This window comes from Strongylocentrotus purpuratus, unplaced genomic scaffold (genome assembly GCF_000002235.5).
Source record: "Strongylocentrotus purpuratus isolate Spur 01 unplaced genomic scaffold, Spur_5.0 spur5_scaffold_7, whole genome shotgun sequence".
Taxonomy (NCBI): domain Eukaryota; kingdom Metazoa; phylum Echinodermata; class Echinoidea; order Camarodonta; family Strongylocentrotidae; genus Strongylocentrotus; species Strongylocentrotus purpuratus.
This window is the reverse complement of record NW_022145613.1, coordinates 34,186,667-34,204,285: the sequence shown is the minus strand read 5'-3', so window position 1 is coordinate 34,204,285 and position 17,619 is coordinate 34,186,667. Positions and strand designations below refer to the sequence as shown.

Below are 17,619 nucleotides of genomic sequence, written 5' to 3'. Positions count from 1 at the left end.
AAGACTTAATTCATGGAATCACAAAGCAAATCCAACTGTGACTTGCTGCTCTGTTTTAATTGATACAAAAATATTGAGCTACATGTAGCAATTCTGATGCTCAGATTATTTCTTTAATGCATCATTCCAAACACCCTTTGATAAAAACAAAAATTGTCAAAGAAAACCTGAATACAACAATTTTTTAAAGCTCTCATATTTTTATGACTCCCCCATTGACAGCGTTAGTGTAGATAACAAACGCCTGTGTAATTCTTTATATTTCTGTATTTAATTTGATATCATCGACTCATACAAGTATATCATAATGAGGAGTAAAAGAGAGAAAATGTGAGAGAGAAAGAGAGAGAAAGTGAGAGAGAGAGAGAGAGAGAGAGAGATATAGCATTAGTTTAGAGGGATAGATTTAGAGGATGGAGAATAACTAAGTGCAGGGAAATTCTTTATATTTCTGTATTTAATTTGATATCACCGACTCATACAAGTATATCATAATATATTGTATGCTACAATTTCTTGTAGTTTCCAGAGAAATGCTGTATGAGACTGGACTCACTTCTTCAGGACAACAGCTGTGTATGACCTTGATCATTTGTACCAGACATCGGAGTACCAGCTCCGTAACCGAGTGTTTCTCAGAATCAGGCCCTCTGGTCACGCCATGGTCCGACTCGCTCGTCAGCAAGCGAAATAGCATGTCGACTGTAGGGGGCGTGGTTGCCATCTGTGCGTTGGGCTGAAATCATAAAGAGAGTGATTTCATTAAGGGTCATTTAGACACAAGTTTCAAGTCTGCTAAATAATAACAAATTCTAGAGCAATCACAAAGACCTTAGAAAATGCGTAATAGATTTATCAGTGATTATGTGGAGTGATCCATCCCTTGGGATAAAATTGGACGAACATTGTACAGCTAGAACATCTCGTCATCATTAAAACATTAATAATAAAAATGAATCAATATGAATTTAAATTCAAATTGAAACAAAAAACTAACACAGAACTAGGAGTTTTATTCATGCTTTGATTGAGACATTCACTACAATTTCATGGGGAATAAGATAACCATTTCCACATCAAATGATGATTTTGCTAGTCCTTTACTAATCATAATCAAGAATTACAAAAAGGGGTTTCTCTGGAGGAAAATAAAAAGGAACATTATGATTACCTTTGAACCTGTGACGATAGCACCAAACATGTGAAGGACGTGACAATGAAGGCCTGACTTGATGGCTATCGACCAGGTAGGATTAGACAAACAATCTAAAAGAAAACCAAAGAGATAAAAAGAGGAGAAATTATGTAGAGTTCTGTTCTTGATGTAAATTAAGCTTACACAATTTACACATGTAAATGTATTTCAGAAGACATATTTTACACAGCAATTACCATAGAAATAATGTGAAACTAAAAGAGGCATAGATGACAGTGGAGAGAGAGAGAGAGAGAGAAAGAGCAAAAGAAAAAGATGGGTGGGATGGGTGGGGTGAAAAGAATGAAGCAGACACAATAGTAGAGAGACATTTAGTATGAAAAGAACAGAAGAGGGAGAGAGAGAGAGGGGTGAGAGAGTAAGAGAGAGAAATGTGTTTGTGTGTGTGTGTGTGTGTGTGTGTGTGAGAGAGAGAGAGAGAGAGAGAGAGAGAGGAAGAGAGAGAAAATGTGAGAGAGAAAGAGAGAGAAAGATAAAGCATTAGTTTAAAGGGATAGATTTAGAGGATTTAGAGAATAAAGTGCAGGGAAAGAAAAGAAAGGGAGTTCAACACAGAAGAAGAGGGTTGAATAATACGCAAACTGAAGAAAAAAAGGATAAAAAAGGAAACATTTAGCCATCTTTCCTTTTAAATAATGTTCAAAACAGCGCAATGAATTCAAGAAGAAAAATAATAGCGAGAGACAATATGATATAAAACATCCAATAAGATATAACAAGAAAAGAAAAAGGAAAAGGAAGCAAACATGAAGTTACCAATAACTAGGACGGTAACCTTATCCCTCTACTGCCAGCGATACACCACTCATACTCTGTATAGCTTCCAATCAGTGGAATGCGATCTTGCCCAGAATGTCAACAAGGTACTATTTGAACAGCAAGTATGTCTGTAGGGCACATATCTTTTTCTCCATTATCATATCAAATGGTTTTTAGCACCCTTACCAGGGCATCGTTTCCATTTGACGCAAGTACATAAGCTCAATGGTAACATTTACATAGGAAAAAACATGTACGTAAAAAAAATATAAATCAATATAGATATACATTTGTAGAATATAAATGTTTCTGCGTTATACAGAAATTTTATAATGTGCACTGTACAATGCACAAGTACATGTATGATCTACATCTGTACTTTATTTTTTCAAAGTAAGCCAGCACACTAGACTGTATTGAATACAAGATAGATATGGCAATATTAAGGTTCATTTATAAAAAAATTAACTTGTAAACTGTCTAATTTTATCATTCTTGATAGAACAGAAGAGGAATTTCTATTTACAATGATCTTCTATGCTGCCAATTTAAAGGATATATTTAAATATATATATATATATATATATTTATATAAAAGTTTAATAATTCCATTACATCATGTGTGCTCAGGCCTTATTGCAATATGCTTACAATTTTAACCATGACTGTGGGATAATTTTGAAGGTGAGCATTTATAAACTTTGTTTGTCTTTAGCAAACACAGTGGAGGAGTGTACAGAATATTTGCGACAAGGCATTTAAAACACACCTTCTGACTGAAGACAGACACCAATTTTTAGAGGGCAAATACATGTAGGATAATGAATTGTAACTAGATTTTTTTTCTGCCTCATTTAATAAAGTCAATGAGATCATACCAGACCACAAAACCCTATATTTCTAACCACTTGTAATGTCTACCTGCTTTTCAAGTACACGTACCTAGAGTCAACAGGAAATGAATTGATAACACAAAATATGCCAATTCCAAGTATTTTGTAATATTCTTGAGGAGATATACATGTACTAAGGTGAAATACAACAGATTTTGTTGCATTCCCATAATACAGCTACATTTCTGTGCAGGTTTGCAATGTTTGTATTTTCTTTAAAAATTCAGGAAACATATCAAAAATATAAAAAAACTCATCAAATTATTAACAGGTTCAGTTTCAGTTTCTATGCCATCAAATTTAAAAGGAGCGCAAGCAGTCGCAGCTGTAGAAAAGAATAGTCTCAGCAACTTCCTTCTCCCTTTCATGAGTTTTGTAAAAAAGAGGACACAATAATGAAAATCCAGGTTAATAATATGACGCTTTCAGTAATGCCTAGCAGAGAATATTTGTATGGTTGCAGTGCTACATAGATTATCAACTATTGTTGTCATAAATTACCTTTCATATTAAGCTGAAGTGAAAGCTGCAGAGTGTGTTTGCTTAGTTACATTTTAGAGTGATAGATGTGGAATATATTCACATTTTCAAATTGAAGCCTCCATTAAAGACACAGTCAAAGGCAACCATTGGAAAACCTTAGCTCAATATATTGAATTTCTAATCATACTGCTCTATTTTACTATAGAAGTTAGAATTTACAATCAAGATGACAGACTTGTTTATCTTTAAAAACACTTTCAACACAATCATTCCATGTTTGTGTTTTGGCTCAATTCATTTTGATTCAGAGCACTAAAATGTACTAAGTACATGTATATGAGAAATAAAAGCAAAAAAAATTCTGCACACACTGTATCCATTTTCCTTGCATGACCATATTGCAGTTGATGGAAGAAATTTTTAAAAGGAAAATGTGTTTTAAAATCCTGAATTGGCAACAAGTTGAGAGGTTCAAATTATTATTTTTTCATCAGAAATAGGCGAATTCTTTTTCTAACTTTATCACAAAGTTCCTGCACATAGATATTGTTTTAGAGTCATTTCATTTTATTAAAACATTGTCTGTAGCAACACAAGAAAGTTATTACTGTTGCCAATTTGAAGAAGAAGAACAACATGTGATCAATTTTTTCAACAATACCTGTACTTGGCACTATGACACTCATCCAAACTCTCTTATTCTCTCTATTTTTCTTGTGCCCCTAGAATTGAATTGTCTAGATAGACGGCGCTATATAAATGCCTATTATTATTATTATTATTATTATTATCAATTTAGCCGCTAATAATAAAAGATTAATCCCCATCTTTGACACTACGTTCTACGTTTACCTTTAAATTAGAGCCTGCAGCCTGAGAATATATCTGCTACATGCACGGTTCATGTAACTACAAGATCTTAATAATGAAAGCTGTCATACCACACACACGCCTTGCCTGAAATGCTTGCCCTAATGGCTCAAAATTCTTGTCTTAACTTACAGCACTTATTCACTTACCATAGAAGAACGGCACCACCTCCACACTTAGGAGAGCTGGTCGGGAGCTTTGGGTCGTCTTTCCGACATGGCTGGAAGAAAAAAATGTAACATACTTGATTATTAATCAATCAAGGGATTTACAAGACTGTATATAACGTATGAATCTACCTAGTTCATGCAAAGGAGATTCACCTTTTGACCTTAAATGTGAAAACTATCTGGTAAGGTACACTAAATTGAACTGAACTGAACTGAACTGAGGAACATAATTATAAAAACAAAGGGATAACAAACTTTTAGCAAAACACAACAACAAACAAACAAACAAACCAAAAGAAAATCCTACCATAACACATAGTACTGTAATATCACAAAGATATACACATACATGTATACATGTACATGTAAAGGCCTACTTCAGCAATGCTCAAATATTTACGGTGCACTCATCATATAAGCAGTATGTCATCTGATCGATCAATAATTTAGAATCTAATTTGTCTAATAGTTAACCTTTGTATATTTTTATTGCACCTGTAGATCAAAGGCCACCGTGGTAACACTGTCTAATATAAACTTGTCATATGTCCTCAATATTCTTAAAGGATGGGAAGGGCATTGAGTCAATACAAAGGCATACATTTGGTGTGTACAATATTGGCATATTTCACTGGCAGAAGGTAATAAGTAACCTCAAGGAAAACTTTCTTAATCTTTAGTACACATGGGGGTGTTTCACAACGATCCTAAGTCGAACTTAACTCTAAGTTGGACTTAAAAGTTATGGAGAGCCATTTGTATATTTAAAATAAAATATATTAAAAGGCGAAAATTCAAGTATTTTAGACTTTTTATGAATTCCACATCAAGAACATGAAATCTACTTGATAATAGAAAATGTGAATGATTTGTATAAAAATGTTATGCCTTTTATAATAAATTTTACAAAATATTTTCATAGATGCTAACGGCTTTCCATAATTGTTAAGTCCAACTTAGAGATAAGTTCAACTTCTTTGTGAAACACCACCATGATGAAATAAATAAATTGTGTAAAGAGAACTTCTGCTGCTGTCATGAAAGATGTTAGCCTCAAACGTGAACAAGGTATTAGTACATTTTCATTTGTCATCTGTTGACAACTAGATGGGCATTCATTCAGGTAAACTGTACAGAGTGTACGTTCTGGCTCTCAAAAGAAGATTTTGTCTCTTTAGAGCCAAAAGGGCATTAACTCTGTGTTGAAGTATAAGAGTTAACGCCCTTCTGGCTCCAAAAAGGATTTTCTTTACACCTGTCAGTGTACAATAATCATAAATAAGGTGAATACACTTGTGGCTTTGTGTTACTCACTTTGAGAGATGTCTCCTCCAGAGGTGCAAAGGGTCGTACATACATTCTAATAGATGCAGGGAATGCTGGATGAAGTTCACAAGAAGCTCTAGGTATAGACCTTCCTGTGATGGAATCTGGAATTAATTTTTTTTTATGAGATGCACATTAGAGCACAGAATGCTAATTCTTGTCAATTCACATTTGATAACTGGCTTGATTTCATCATATTTCAGACACAACAGGATGCCATTTTTATATTTTGACCTTTATAATACCCCATGCATTTCAATGATTTAGAGTATAAATTAGCACAATTATTCAATTGTCTAAATGATTCACCATCCCCTCAAAAAAAAAATGACAACAAAACAAAAAAACATTTTAGACATAATATCAATACTCAAACAAGATTTCTTCTGAAGCAATTGAGGGGGGGGGGGAAAAAAAAATAAAATCAAAATTTTTACGGACAAAATTTTAAAATTCAGTTTGTTTTGATTGTCCAATCCTGGAAATACAAATACAACTTGCAAATTGTAGTCTGACTGATGATTGTGTTACACACTAGGCCTACATGTTTTCTATTTTCATGAAGAAAAAATTGTTATGGTAGAATAGGAAAAATAATCTTCTTCAAATGTAATGAATTCATTTCACATTTGTAGCAACGTAATACCTCCTTGCATGTACACGTAAATATATGTGACAGTATGATCTCTAATAAAAATTCCTCTTTCCCTCCATGGAAAATCATGAAATTGAAATCAAATCTTCAAATGCATGTTTCATGAGACTTTTGTTCAAATGTGTTCCTAAAGCTAATATTATTCCTCTTGTGACATCAATTTCATCCATTATGCATGGAAACAAATCTCTAGATATCATTCTTCCATGCCAATTCCCACATAATTGTAAAATAATCCTCCAGCCTACGTAAAAGGACAGACACATCGAAGAGAGACATGCCGAAATTGATTATTCTCCTGTCCCAAAGGCAGAAGTGATCGCTGTAACTTATTCTTGCAACCGAGCCCGGGCTCCTTGCTTCTTCCCAATTATAAGTTATCAGAAAGACATCAGACAATCAGAGTTGAAGGAGCTAGCTAGTGTCACTGACTTGTCATTCTAACTGATGGAAGGTAAAAAGGATCCTGGCGAAAAGCTACAGGAGTATATGGCTTCTCACAATTCTGTGGGGTGTTTCACAAAGATCCTAAGTTGGACTTATCTCTGTTAGTTGGGCTTAAAATTATGAAAAGCCGCGAACATCCTTGAAAACATTTTGTAAAAGTTATTTTAAAAGGCATAAAATGTTGATTCAAATCATTTATATTTTCTATTATCATGTTCTTGATGTGGAATATATGAAGTCTAAAATGCTTGATTTTTTGTTTTTTGATATATTTCATTATAAGGCTACAAAGTGCTCTCCATAATATTTAAGTCCAACTGAGAGTTAAGTTTGACCTAAGAATCTTTGTGAAACACCCCCCTGCACTGGTATATTGAAGCCGGTCAAATTGGAAAATTGTACAACTTGTGACATCTGACTATTAAAAACTGAACTAATTGTGAAGTAGAATATGTGCTGTGACTTCTGTCCTATTTTTTGCTAATATCTAAAATGACAGAAAACTTAAGGGGTTAAAATGTCAGATTTACAAACACTTTTACCTCAAAGTTTATGTGGATATATTGCAGAGAATAGCTGCAAGGATGTTCCCAAAGAAAAAAAAGAATAATACAGTACTTTTTCTTAAATTTGGTCACAAAGTTATGCAATTCTTTTACAATGCAGTCACTACTCACGATAGAAAAAATTCAAAAACAGGAATTTTCAAGGATGATTTTAAGCCTGTTTTTACTGTTATCATGACTACTGAATGTGCACATACTGTACATATACATGTAGATGTCTGTTGAACAAACAGGCTATCATTCTACAAGTTTTGTTCAATTCCTTATAAACAATCTGGTGGGATTAAATTGAATCAGAAAAGCTCAGAAAATGTGAGACAAAATAAGGACGTCGTTCATTTATTGGAATCAAATTAGACCTGTCAGTGCCACCTCATAAGAAAATTCAGACATGGCCTCAAAAACCATAATATGCAAGAACACACAAACAAACAATAACAATTTTTTTTTACATGCAAACTGTCAACGACAAATGACTGGTACACACATAAACATGATTTATCAAAAATTTAAACAACTACATTAAATGTCCATATTCTCTCTAGTAAAGAGGACTTTTAAAACTGAATCTTGATATTCCTGCAATGATATTCACAAAATGAGCCTTTCAGTAAACCGTTAACATGGTTGAAATGTTACTTATTATATCAACATGCAAACAATCCTGAAAAAACTCTCAAACCAAAAAGATATTTATGGTTTTAACAGTAAATTCTCCCAACCAATTTTTTGAATGTTCCCAACCGTTTTTCCATGAAAGTAAGACATACATGTAAAACAGGTTTTTTTTAAATCTGTCAACACTAAAAAGAGCCAATATATTTAATCAAATTATAATACTAATATAGTTGGGAGAATTAACAAATCGTTCAGATAAGTTTTTCCCAATTGTTATCATTAATAATGGTCTGATTTCCCTCAAACTTTCAGATTATCTTTAATTGTACATTTACTAGCATTGAAGTCACTACCTTAGCACCATTTTCTCTCATCTGAACAATGTTCACAGAATGAGCCTTTAAGGAGCTTCACATTAGTAGCCCAGACAAGTGTTTTCTTGAGAAAGCTTAAGTGTTTTACAGTAAACAGGGAAGATCTCTGGCTCTTTGTTTTGAAATCCCTACGGATGTACTTGATAGGGGAATGACATAAACAGAGAAATAAGGGATGGTGAGACTGAGAGATAGACAGAGAGAGAGAGAGAGAGAGGGAACAAAGAGCGACTAAGAGACAGATGCGGAAAGACAGAGAGACAGACATGCAGAGAAAGACAGAGAGACAAGAGGACAGAGAGAGAGACAGAGAGAGACAGAGAGAGAGAGAGAGAGAGAGAGAGAGAGAGACAGAGAGGTCACACGAAGGTTGATTGAAAAGTATTGTCATTGACTGTGCATATAACTGTATACATTGTTTATTATATGTTGGTTTATACGTCAAATGCCAAAGAAATCAAGAAATTGAGGGAATACCTGAAAATGGAATACATCTTGGGACCGAATGAGACAGAATTGCAAAATATGAAATCCATATTCCAACATACAAGGCTACAATGTAATCCATTCATACAAGCTTGCTCAAGGTATCCCTGCTATATAAAAGCAACACCTTCAGTGAATAAATATATGATGATATCATCTAGTCAATGCAGATCAATGTCTAGACAAAATCAATTAACAAGTACATATTCTGCAGGGGCTGTATGGTATTTTCTTCATAACCCATTTTACAGAACAACATTTGTGAATAGGGAGTACATGTAGGGCATACTGGCATTGGTGCCAAATTCCAGAACGGGGTCAGACAGGGAGAGAGAGAGATCGAGAGCTTATGGTTCCTCACCGTTTTAAAGGCAGCTGTGGCCAGCGGAATGATGTGCTTGAAATATTCACAGGATCCAACGAGGGCAATGTTGTCATGGTGTCTGGAAATAAATAAAACAAAAGGAAGGATGGTTTAATTAGACATTAAAGGAAAGAATATAAAATGATTAGGGAATAAAATATTGTGACATAGAAACAAAAAGTACAGAGGGCTTTGGTGATTCAATATTTCCTCCAGGTTCTGTTTTGTCACTGAAACAGGGCATAGTTTGGACTTGGGTCATCATAAATATGTTTTAGGTATAGGATTTAGGTATAGGATTTATGATAGGTGTGTACACAGTGTTGGGTTCATGGAATGTATAATTCGACAAGTGCTTTAAGTAATTGGCAATACAACAATTGGCAGCAGAGCATATATTTTGCATATTCATAAATTTTTCTGGTACAACTACACTGTACACGTACAGGCTATTGGTATGTTTCCTCGGTCAATTCAAAAGCAACATGCAACAGTGTATTTAACTGTTTAACCAATTTCATCGAACATTTACTCATTTTGAATACATTAAATTGTATTTCCACACAAATTCAGTACAGTTTCGACTTCATATAATTTATATCTAGTCTACAGTACTGGTATGTTACCTCGGTTGACATGCCGAAGCGCACAAACCAATTAGGCATGTTGCATCCATTGTTGTGAGGTACTGAAGTGCATACAATTTGTTTTTCATTAGCTTATTGTGACACATCCCTTTTAAATACACACAGCATTTGTACAACAATCTATTTTCCAACCCCATTACGATATATTCACTGAAAATAATGCATGGATATTAAACTTAGCCTAAACTAAAGTTCAGGGCTCCTACAAAATAAAACCTTTATTAAAACCTAGATAAGAGCTACATTGTTATGACGGAATACAACTTACACAATATGTTGACAACTAGCTTTTTGGCAAGGTTTTAAGAATACCGCTGCAGTTATTTACATAATCTTATTACAATGTAACAATGTACACCTGTACATGTACATGTATAGGGTCGTGAATAGGATATATGCAATGCAAACCACACATACATGTACGAAGGAATACATTATTTTTTTGTATACTTATTTCTTTCCCCTGATTCAGATCTTTCAGTTTTTAGTCAAAATATGACTTACCATACTCGTTGCCACACATAAACAGACAAATCGTCATCATGAAAAATTGAAAGCAAATATTTTGATGCATAATGGATTACATACATTGTACTTCCAAAGGCCTACAAACACTGTAGCTGAATTTCCAGGAAATGAATTTGATGTTGTTCTGTCATTAATCAAATATGGGTAATTACAAGGCTGCATACATGTAGACTATCAACCTTGCTCAAGGGAGAGGTGTGTTTTCATTATATAGAACAAACAATGATTTTAAATGGTCAAATTCCCTCAACAACAATTTTTTTTGGTTATTTGAATACAATGTGTATACATTTATTATATTATTATTTTAATATTATAATTAGTATCATAAATATCATATTATTATTATCTTATTATATCATTGTCATAATATTTTTAAATTATCATTATAATATTACCCTATTATGTCTTCATCTAAGAAAACAAGTGAAATATCTTATGTATACATTTTTTAACCTCTTAAAATATATACTGTTCAATATAAAACATTTTTTGTGATTATAATTATTTTAAGGTATGGCACTAATGAATGATTCCCTTTTACAAATAAGAATTATTCAAACAAGATTAAATTGTAGATATCTTTCATAACTTCATCCTGTTCAGTTCACATTCAATAATGAGGTTTCAAGGTTTTAATAATCTATGAATACCTGGTTATATTATCACTAGCTTGGGCACAATTGCGCTTTTGGACAATCTCAGGAGAAGTACTTTGTGGATATGTTGCTTTTTTGGCAATACATCAAGATTATTGAATGGTTACAATTATGCATTGAAATATAAACTATTTATTGCTAATTGGCCTTAGAAAACCATATCAGAACAAATTTAAACTAGGCAAAATTAGCAGAAAAGGACAGAATTCATATGGGCATTTCCACGGTAATAGGGTACTTCTGTGTGTGAAAGAATAAAGCGCTTACAGAAAAATTAAATAAATATCCTGTGGCTTTCTGTGTTTTTATTTTCATTGTTGATGGTATAAAGAAATAAAAAAGACAATTCCATGCACTAATAATGTCATTTGGTTGTGTTGTCCTCTTTTTTTAATGATTATTATTAAAAATTCCAAAGTACAATCAGTAATTGTTGAGTGGTGTGATTTTGAGGGTGATGCAAATAAAAATTCTAAAAAGAAATTGATGTTTCATGTTTTGAAAAGAGATTTTGATGCGGGTGGATTACGGCATTGATCATAGTTACGGCGATTGAGCTTTAAAGAGAGAGAGTGAGAGAGTTGAAAATTACATTGGCTGAATGAGAGATTCTGTCCACCTGTGTTACGTACGTTCAGAGTGAATTTTCCCACAATTATTAGTTGTGTCACCCAACAGTTTTATGTGCTTTGCAACTCTTTTGATGAAGGTTGAAATGTAGACCAAGAAAAAAATCGTCAAAATAAACGCAAATAGAGATAAAATCTATTCAAAATTTGGAGTGCAATATTCGGTCCAACTCACGAACGTACGTAACAACTAAAAAAACGGACCGTGGCGTCCGCGAATATGACGCATGGATAATCCACGTATCAGTCAAGTGAACCAAGGCACTGCAACGTTTGATTGTACTTGCAATCCATGCGCTGACTTCTACAATCGCGGGGCCGTGTAGCTCTATATAACTTCTGTCCAGTTTGTGCGTACGTTCACGGTTGCTGGTAGTTAGAACGACACGTACGCACGATGGACAGAAATGCTATTCGGTCTTATTTACGTACGTTTTTTCGCTGGGTTTCGTGAGCAGCAGACGACATCCGATCGTAATCATTGGAGTATCAACTCAACATTAGATTAGATCTAGGCTTTGAAAATCGTGGAATGGTACGTATTTGTTATTCAAAATCTTTTTGAAATACAGTAAAAGATCATGTTTCCGAAAATGAGTCATGTGTAACTTTAGTGGTGTACGATTATATTTTCCTCTTCTTGTCTAGCTAGTGGTCTGCTAGTGCTAAATTTTAACGTGTAGTGATATTATTACATTACAGTCCCATATGTAGCTTTTCATGTATGCAACACTGGTAACTCTCGCCGATCTCGCATTTTCAATAGGTGCAACCGCAACCCAATTTAGCTGCAGATGATACCCAGAATGATGTGATGACCACCAGACCAACTGGAGATGATACCCAGAATGATGTGGAGATCACCGCCGACAGACCAGTGGCAGATGTTCACCAAGCAGCCGATGAGTACCAATGTGGAGACTTTGTATTGATCAATATATCAGTCGGCAAACGTGGAAAAATTCTGGAATACGTTGGAGAAGTAAGTTTGTATGGTTTCATTTACTTGCAAATTATTTTTATGCTTAGCTGTGAAATAAATGTAATACGAAAATCATTACAAATTTCTTGTTAAGAGGATTGTTGAGGAATTTATTTAACATTGGAATAACCTGCACAATAAATTATTTTACTTTTCAATGGATGACATTTTATACACAAGAATTATTTCATTATTGAGCCTACACTAAATTATACAAAATATTGCATCTACATTACCTGAGTCATATCATTGCATTGATACTTTACAATCCTTCTGTTAATCATTTAATGCCTTCATGTTTCAAAACCAGGAAATATCTATCTGTTTGGAGTGAAAATGTGCATGATTACTATTAACGTGAGAAAATCTGAACAAGTCAAAAAAGAAAAAAAATACAAATACATTTAAATTTGAATTAGCACAATGGATTTTAAACTCACGATTTTTTTCATCTTTAATTCTTTTGATTTCAGGTGAAAGATGTTGTGGGAGAAGATCTTGTCATCAAGTACATGGCCAAGTCGGAGTCTCATCCGGGGCTATTTATATGGCCAGCACGTGAGGATGTGTCTCAGGAATGTAGAAAACAGATAGTGAAGAAAATGCCTAACCCTGTCCTTCGGGAAGACATCAGCAGCACTAGATTACAATTTTTCACCTTTGCAGAACTCTCCCCAGAATCATGACTTGCTCCATACAATTTATGAATGTCTTATTACTCATAGATTGGTTAATAATGAATCGAGTCATTCCAACTTCTTCAGAGAACTTGTGTAAAGTCCAGCACACCCGATATCGTCCCAAACCATCGGTTTTAAAATCCTTACAATATTCTCTGACTCTCGTGTAAGAGGAAAACCTAGAACTGCGTGTATTGATGTTAAAAAGGAGACATGATTAAATGGCTGGATCGTGCTAATTTATTGTTCTCACGTTGTACTTCAGTAAGGTTTTAATCACCTCAATAGACTTGTGTGTTATGAAAACAAATAAAATTCATGGAAAATTGGCACAAAGACACAATTATTTACTGAAAATATTTAATGAATGCTCAATTGAATTGATGCATTATAATATGCAAAATAACCCATTGAGTATGCAGTGTCAAATCTTTTTTGAATTTCAGATCTGAATTACATCAAAATGATTGTTATAAATACATGTATTTGATTTGAACTTACTTGAAATGAATGATCATAATTTTGAGCAAAAATAGAATTAAATAGAGCATTTATGAAAAATGAAGAAATATAAAAGGTAAATATCATACACATTGTAGTTAGCAGATAAAAGAACTCTAGAATAAAAGCATACAAATCCTGTATAGACAATTTGTAATTAACGACATGATGTTTGTGAAATATCAATGAATAGTGTTTGCCTTTTATTCTATATTGTGTCAACTACTTTCCCAGTCTTGATGGGAATTGATTACAAGCTAATGCTTACATGTAGTGAAATGCATGCTCAATTGTTTAACAGTCTGTCATTATTGGGCTCTGTGTCCGAGACACATTTTGGCTACTGACTATTAAAGACCTAGACTACTTTTAAATTTGTATATAAGGTTTTGTGAAATTTCAATTTCAATGAAATGATTAGTGTTTGCCTTTTATTCTATATTGTGCCAACTTCTTTCCATGTGACTATAGTTACTATCTTATCATTTTTTAAATTTGAATTTGCAATTCAGGTGTTCATAATTGTATAAATTTATATAAATGGTTCATCCATGGACAATTTAAGTTGTACACTGAAGTTTGTTGCTTGCTTTTGCAGTTGGTCAAAAGATTAATGAGAGGTGAGATAAGATTTCAAAACTATCAATTAATCTATTTTACAGATTTACAAACCGTATATCAGTTGGCAAATTCATTGATTTCATTATACTTAATAATTAAAGACCATTCACATTTCACTTATTCTCCACAATTTAAAATGATCAATACAATGAAACATTTTAACCTATGCAACGCTTATGAATATATTGACTATGAAATATGTGTCCCAAAACAGAATTCAAACAAACGTTTAGATGCCTGTTCTGTCCAACCGTTACATACGTTCCCTATTCTTATTAATTGGTTCCAACATGCATCAACAATTATAACTTCTAGATTTTATTTTATCCTGGAATATATGAACATAGCATCAACATCCAGTACACAGTGACACCAAATTAATAGAGTACGCACCATTAAAACATGTGTGAAAGATTTATTCATTCAATAATACATGATACATTGCAAACATTCCTTAAATATTTGTTTTTCTGATTCACAAAAAAAGCTATAAAATTTTTTTAAAAAAGAAGCAAATTCTGAGATGATTATTAAATTGATGTTTTATTGATACTTAACTCACATGAATGAACATTGCATTTATATATTGAGCAAATAATAAATCAGAGGTAATTTAAGTTACAAATTTCTGTCCAATGTTACATACGTTCCCCCCAATACATGTCCTACTTTACGACCTCTGCAAAGTTAACATGAAATCACACTTATCTTTTCCCTCATAAATATATAGAATATAGATATTGGACAAGCAAAGGGAGAAATTTGATTGCTCTAGGGGTGAAAACAATTTTGACCATATTTACATCACAGAAGTACCCACTTAACATGGAAATGCCCATATCCCCTTTTGTTTATTTTACTCCAAGTCTGGCTCTTATGGAGATAATTTTGACAAAAATCCATGAGCATTCATAAACAAACTTATGAAAATGAAACTAGATGTATGGGCAGATTTACAAATTGACTAAAGGCATGGTAATTATCTTTCTATAGTGGATAGAAAGAGAGATTTACTTTTTAAATGCAGGCTTGGCTTTTTTTAAAAGGGTATTTTATCACATACATGTGTGGTACACCTGATTTGTAGATTAATGGTTTAGTGGCCAATATGTACACACATGTACATTATTATGCCTATTCAGAAATACAGGATCAATTCTATGGAAACCTGATACACTATGTACATGTATGTTGCTATTATTCCTAAAGCAGAAGACATTAATGAATGTTTGTAACTTTGTAAGAACGGTAAAGTGAAAAATGAACACAATATCACGTTAAGAATTGTAAAGCATAATGAGTCTTCATTATCTAATTTTCTTCTGACATATTATGTACACAGCAGGCAGCTAGGCACTGCTTTATGCAATTAAACATGATCGACAAAGAAATAATACAAATATTACTTTTGGAATAGATCGATGAAAAATCCATTGTATTTCTGTCAGGAACATATAAATAGAGGCTCTGTTGAGGGATGGCATGTATACTGATGACAGTTTTCATTCTTTAAAGCGGGACTGCACTACTTGAGAGCTGATTTGATGAGATAACTACCCGTTAGTGACCAGGCTTTAATTGACTATCGAACTTACATGTATGCAATAAGTTTATTCATAAGAAATAAGAAAAATACGAGGAACAGAGTGGCAAAACTTTAAAATAAATCAGACAAATGATAAGAAGATAGAAGAAGACAATGAACGTTTGAAATCACTACATCTACATGTGTATGTAAATCTCAAATTGGCAATTTGGTCAGTGTGTTGTGAAGTATTCACGGTCTGCTCTAGATCTCCCATTTATCTTGTACTATAATATCATTAATGTTTTCCCCCAAGTGCCTTCTCCTTAGGGCACTACTCTAGATATATCATTGTAGGATGTACAAAACATGTAGGTCCTCCAAGACGAAAAGAAAACTATTAGAAAAAAAAAGAAATTGTCATTTTGTGCATTGGAGCAAACGGTATTTTGAAAAGGAACCTTACTGTACACATGTTAAAAATAGAACCTCGATCAGGCTGTCTTTATGAAATTGTGAAGCGAGCGTGAAGGTGTCCAATTACCAGGGTGTTATATGATCATACTTGAGAAGCAAGATTCATGTTACATACTTTAGAATAAGGGGGTGTTCCCATTGAGTAGCAAAGCGTTATAATCCATTCAGCTTAGGCCTAGATTTGGGCAGCATCCCATTAATTTTTTCACACAACAACCTTTCTTGACTATTGACTAGTAAAAAATGCATGATTGCATATTTTTGGTAACTGGGTAACAGTGTTTGTACATGTATGTGTGTCTTATGTACCTACATGTACATGTAATTGCTTTTGCATACGCTATCATTTTATCTATGAATATGGATGTATGTGTCCACATTTATAGACAAAGTGTAATAGATTAACCTTTATACGGTGAGTGGAAATTTGGGCCAAATTTCTTATGATTTTGATGACTCCAGAACCTTGCAGTACACACCAATGCTTACATGCTACATGATCAACTGTTTCTGATCCATTCCACACCTTTTCTTTCACAATGCAATCATCACATGACCAGAACTCAACTTTATCTTTAACACTTGAATGGAGGGGGGGGGGGGGGTGGAGCAATCCCTGGTATGGAAAGTTGCAAACATGAAGAAAAAAATAAAAAAAATAGCAGAACACAATGTTTCCACAATATAATTGACATGATAGAAATCTAAAAGACCTTTTAATTGCAAGTTGATACTAAAAATGCCACGTTCTTTGATTAAAAATCACAATTTTATTACAATATAACTTACTGATTAAAGATCATCCATATCTTTCATACACTTACTTTTACAATTCTTGCTTGAATAACTTTACAATTATTGCTTGAATTACTTTATTTCTAATCATTTGCAACATATAAAAGTGCATATAAAAGTATGAAGAAAAAAAACCCCAAACTAACCAAACAAACAAATGAAACAGAGTCCTTTAGAAATGCACACAAATGCATATCGACGGCTCTGTGTCATATTCTCTCAGTCGATCACTCTTGATTGACGTAATGTAACATTTGTAACACAAAACACTTGGAGAGAATATGTGATACGTAAGTGTACCTCTACTTAGTACTTATTGAATTCAAACTAAGTTGTAGACTATATCTA

At 33.4% G+C, this 17,619-nt stretch overlaps 2 protein-coding genes across 2 annotated transcripts in view; one reads left to right on the top strand and one right to left on the bottom strand.

Moving 5' to 3' along the window:
- LOC580791 (neurobeachin-like protein 1) overlaps positions 1-17,619 on the bottom strand; it is a 72,584-nt gene that overhangs the window by 47,038 nt on the left and 7,927 nt on the right. Inside the window, exons 4-8 of the mRNA XM_030974533.1 lie at positions 9,225-9,306; positions 5,706-5,821; positions 4,371-4,441; positions 1,172-1,266; positions 557-736 (exon numbers count right to left, since the gene is read on the bottom strand). Of these exons, the coding sequence (XP_030830393.1) occupies positions 557-736; positions 1,172-1,266; positions 4,371-4,441; positions 5,706-5,821; positions 9,225-9,306 (544 nt within the window). The remainder of the gene's footprint in view (positions 1-556; positions 737-1,171; positions 1,267-4,370; positions 4,442-5,705; positions 5,822-9,224; positions 9,307-17,619) is intronic.
- On the top strand, positions 12,130-14,423 carry LOC105439888. Its single transcript, XM_011669414.2, has 3 exons — positions 12,130-12,225; positions 12,457-12,672; positions 13,146-14,423. The coding sequence occupies exons 1-3, from the start codon at positions 12,223-12,225 to the stop codon at positions 13,356-13,358; spliced, it is 432 nt and encodes a 143-aa protein (XP_011667716.1). The 5' UTR covers positions 12,130-12,222; the 3' UTR covers positions 13,359-14,423.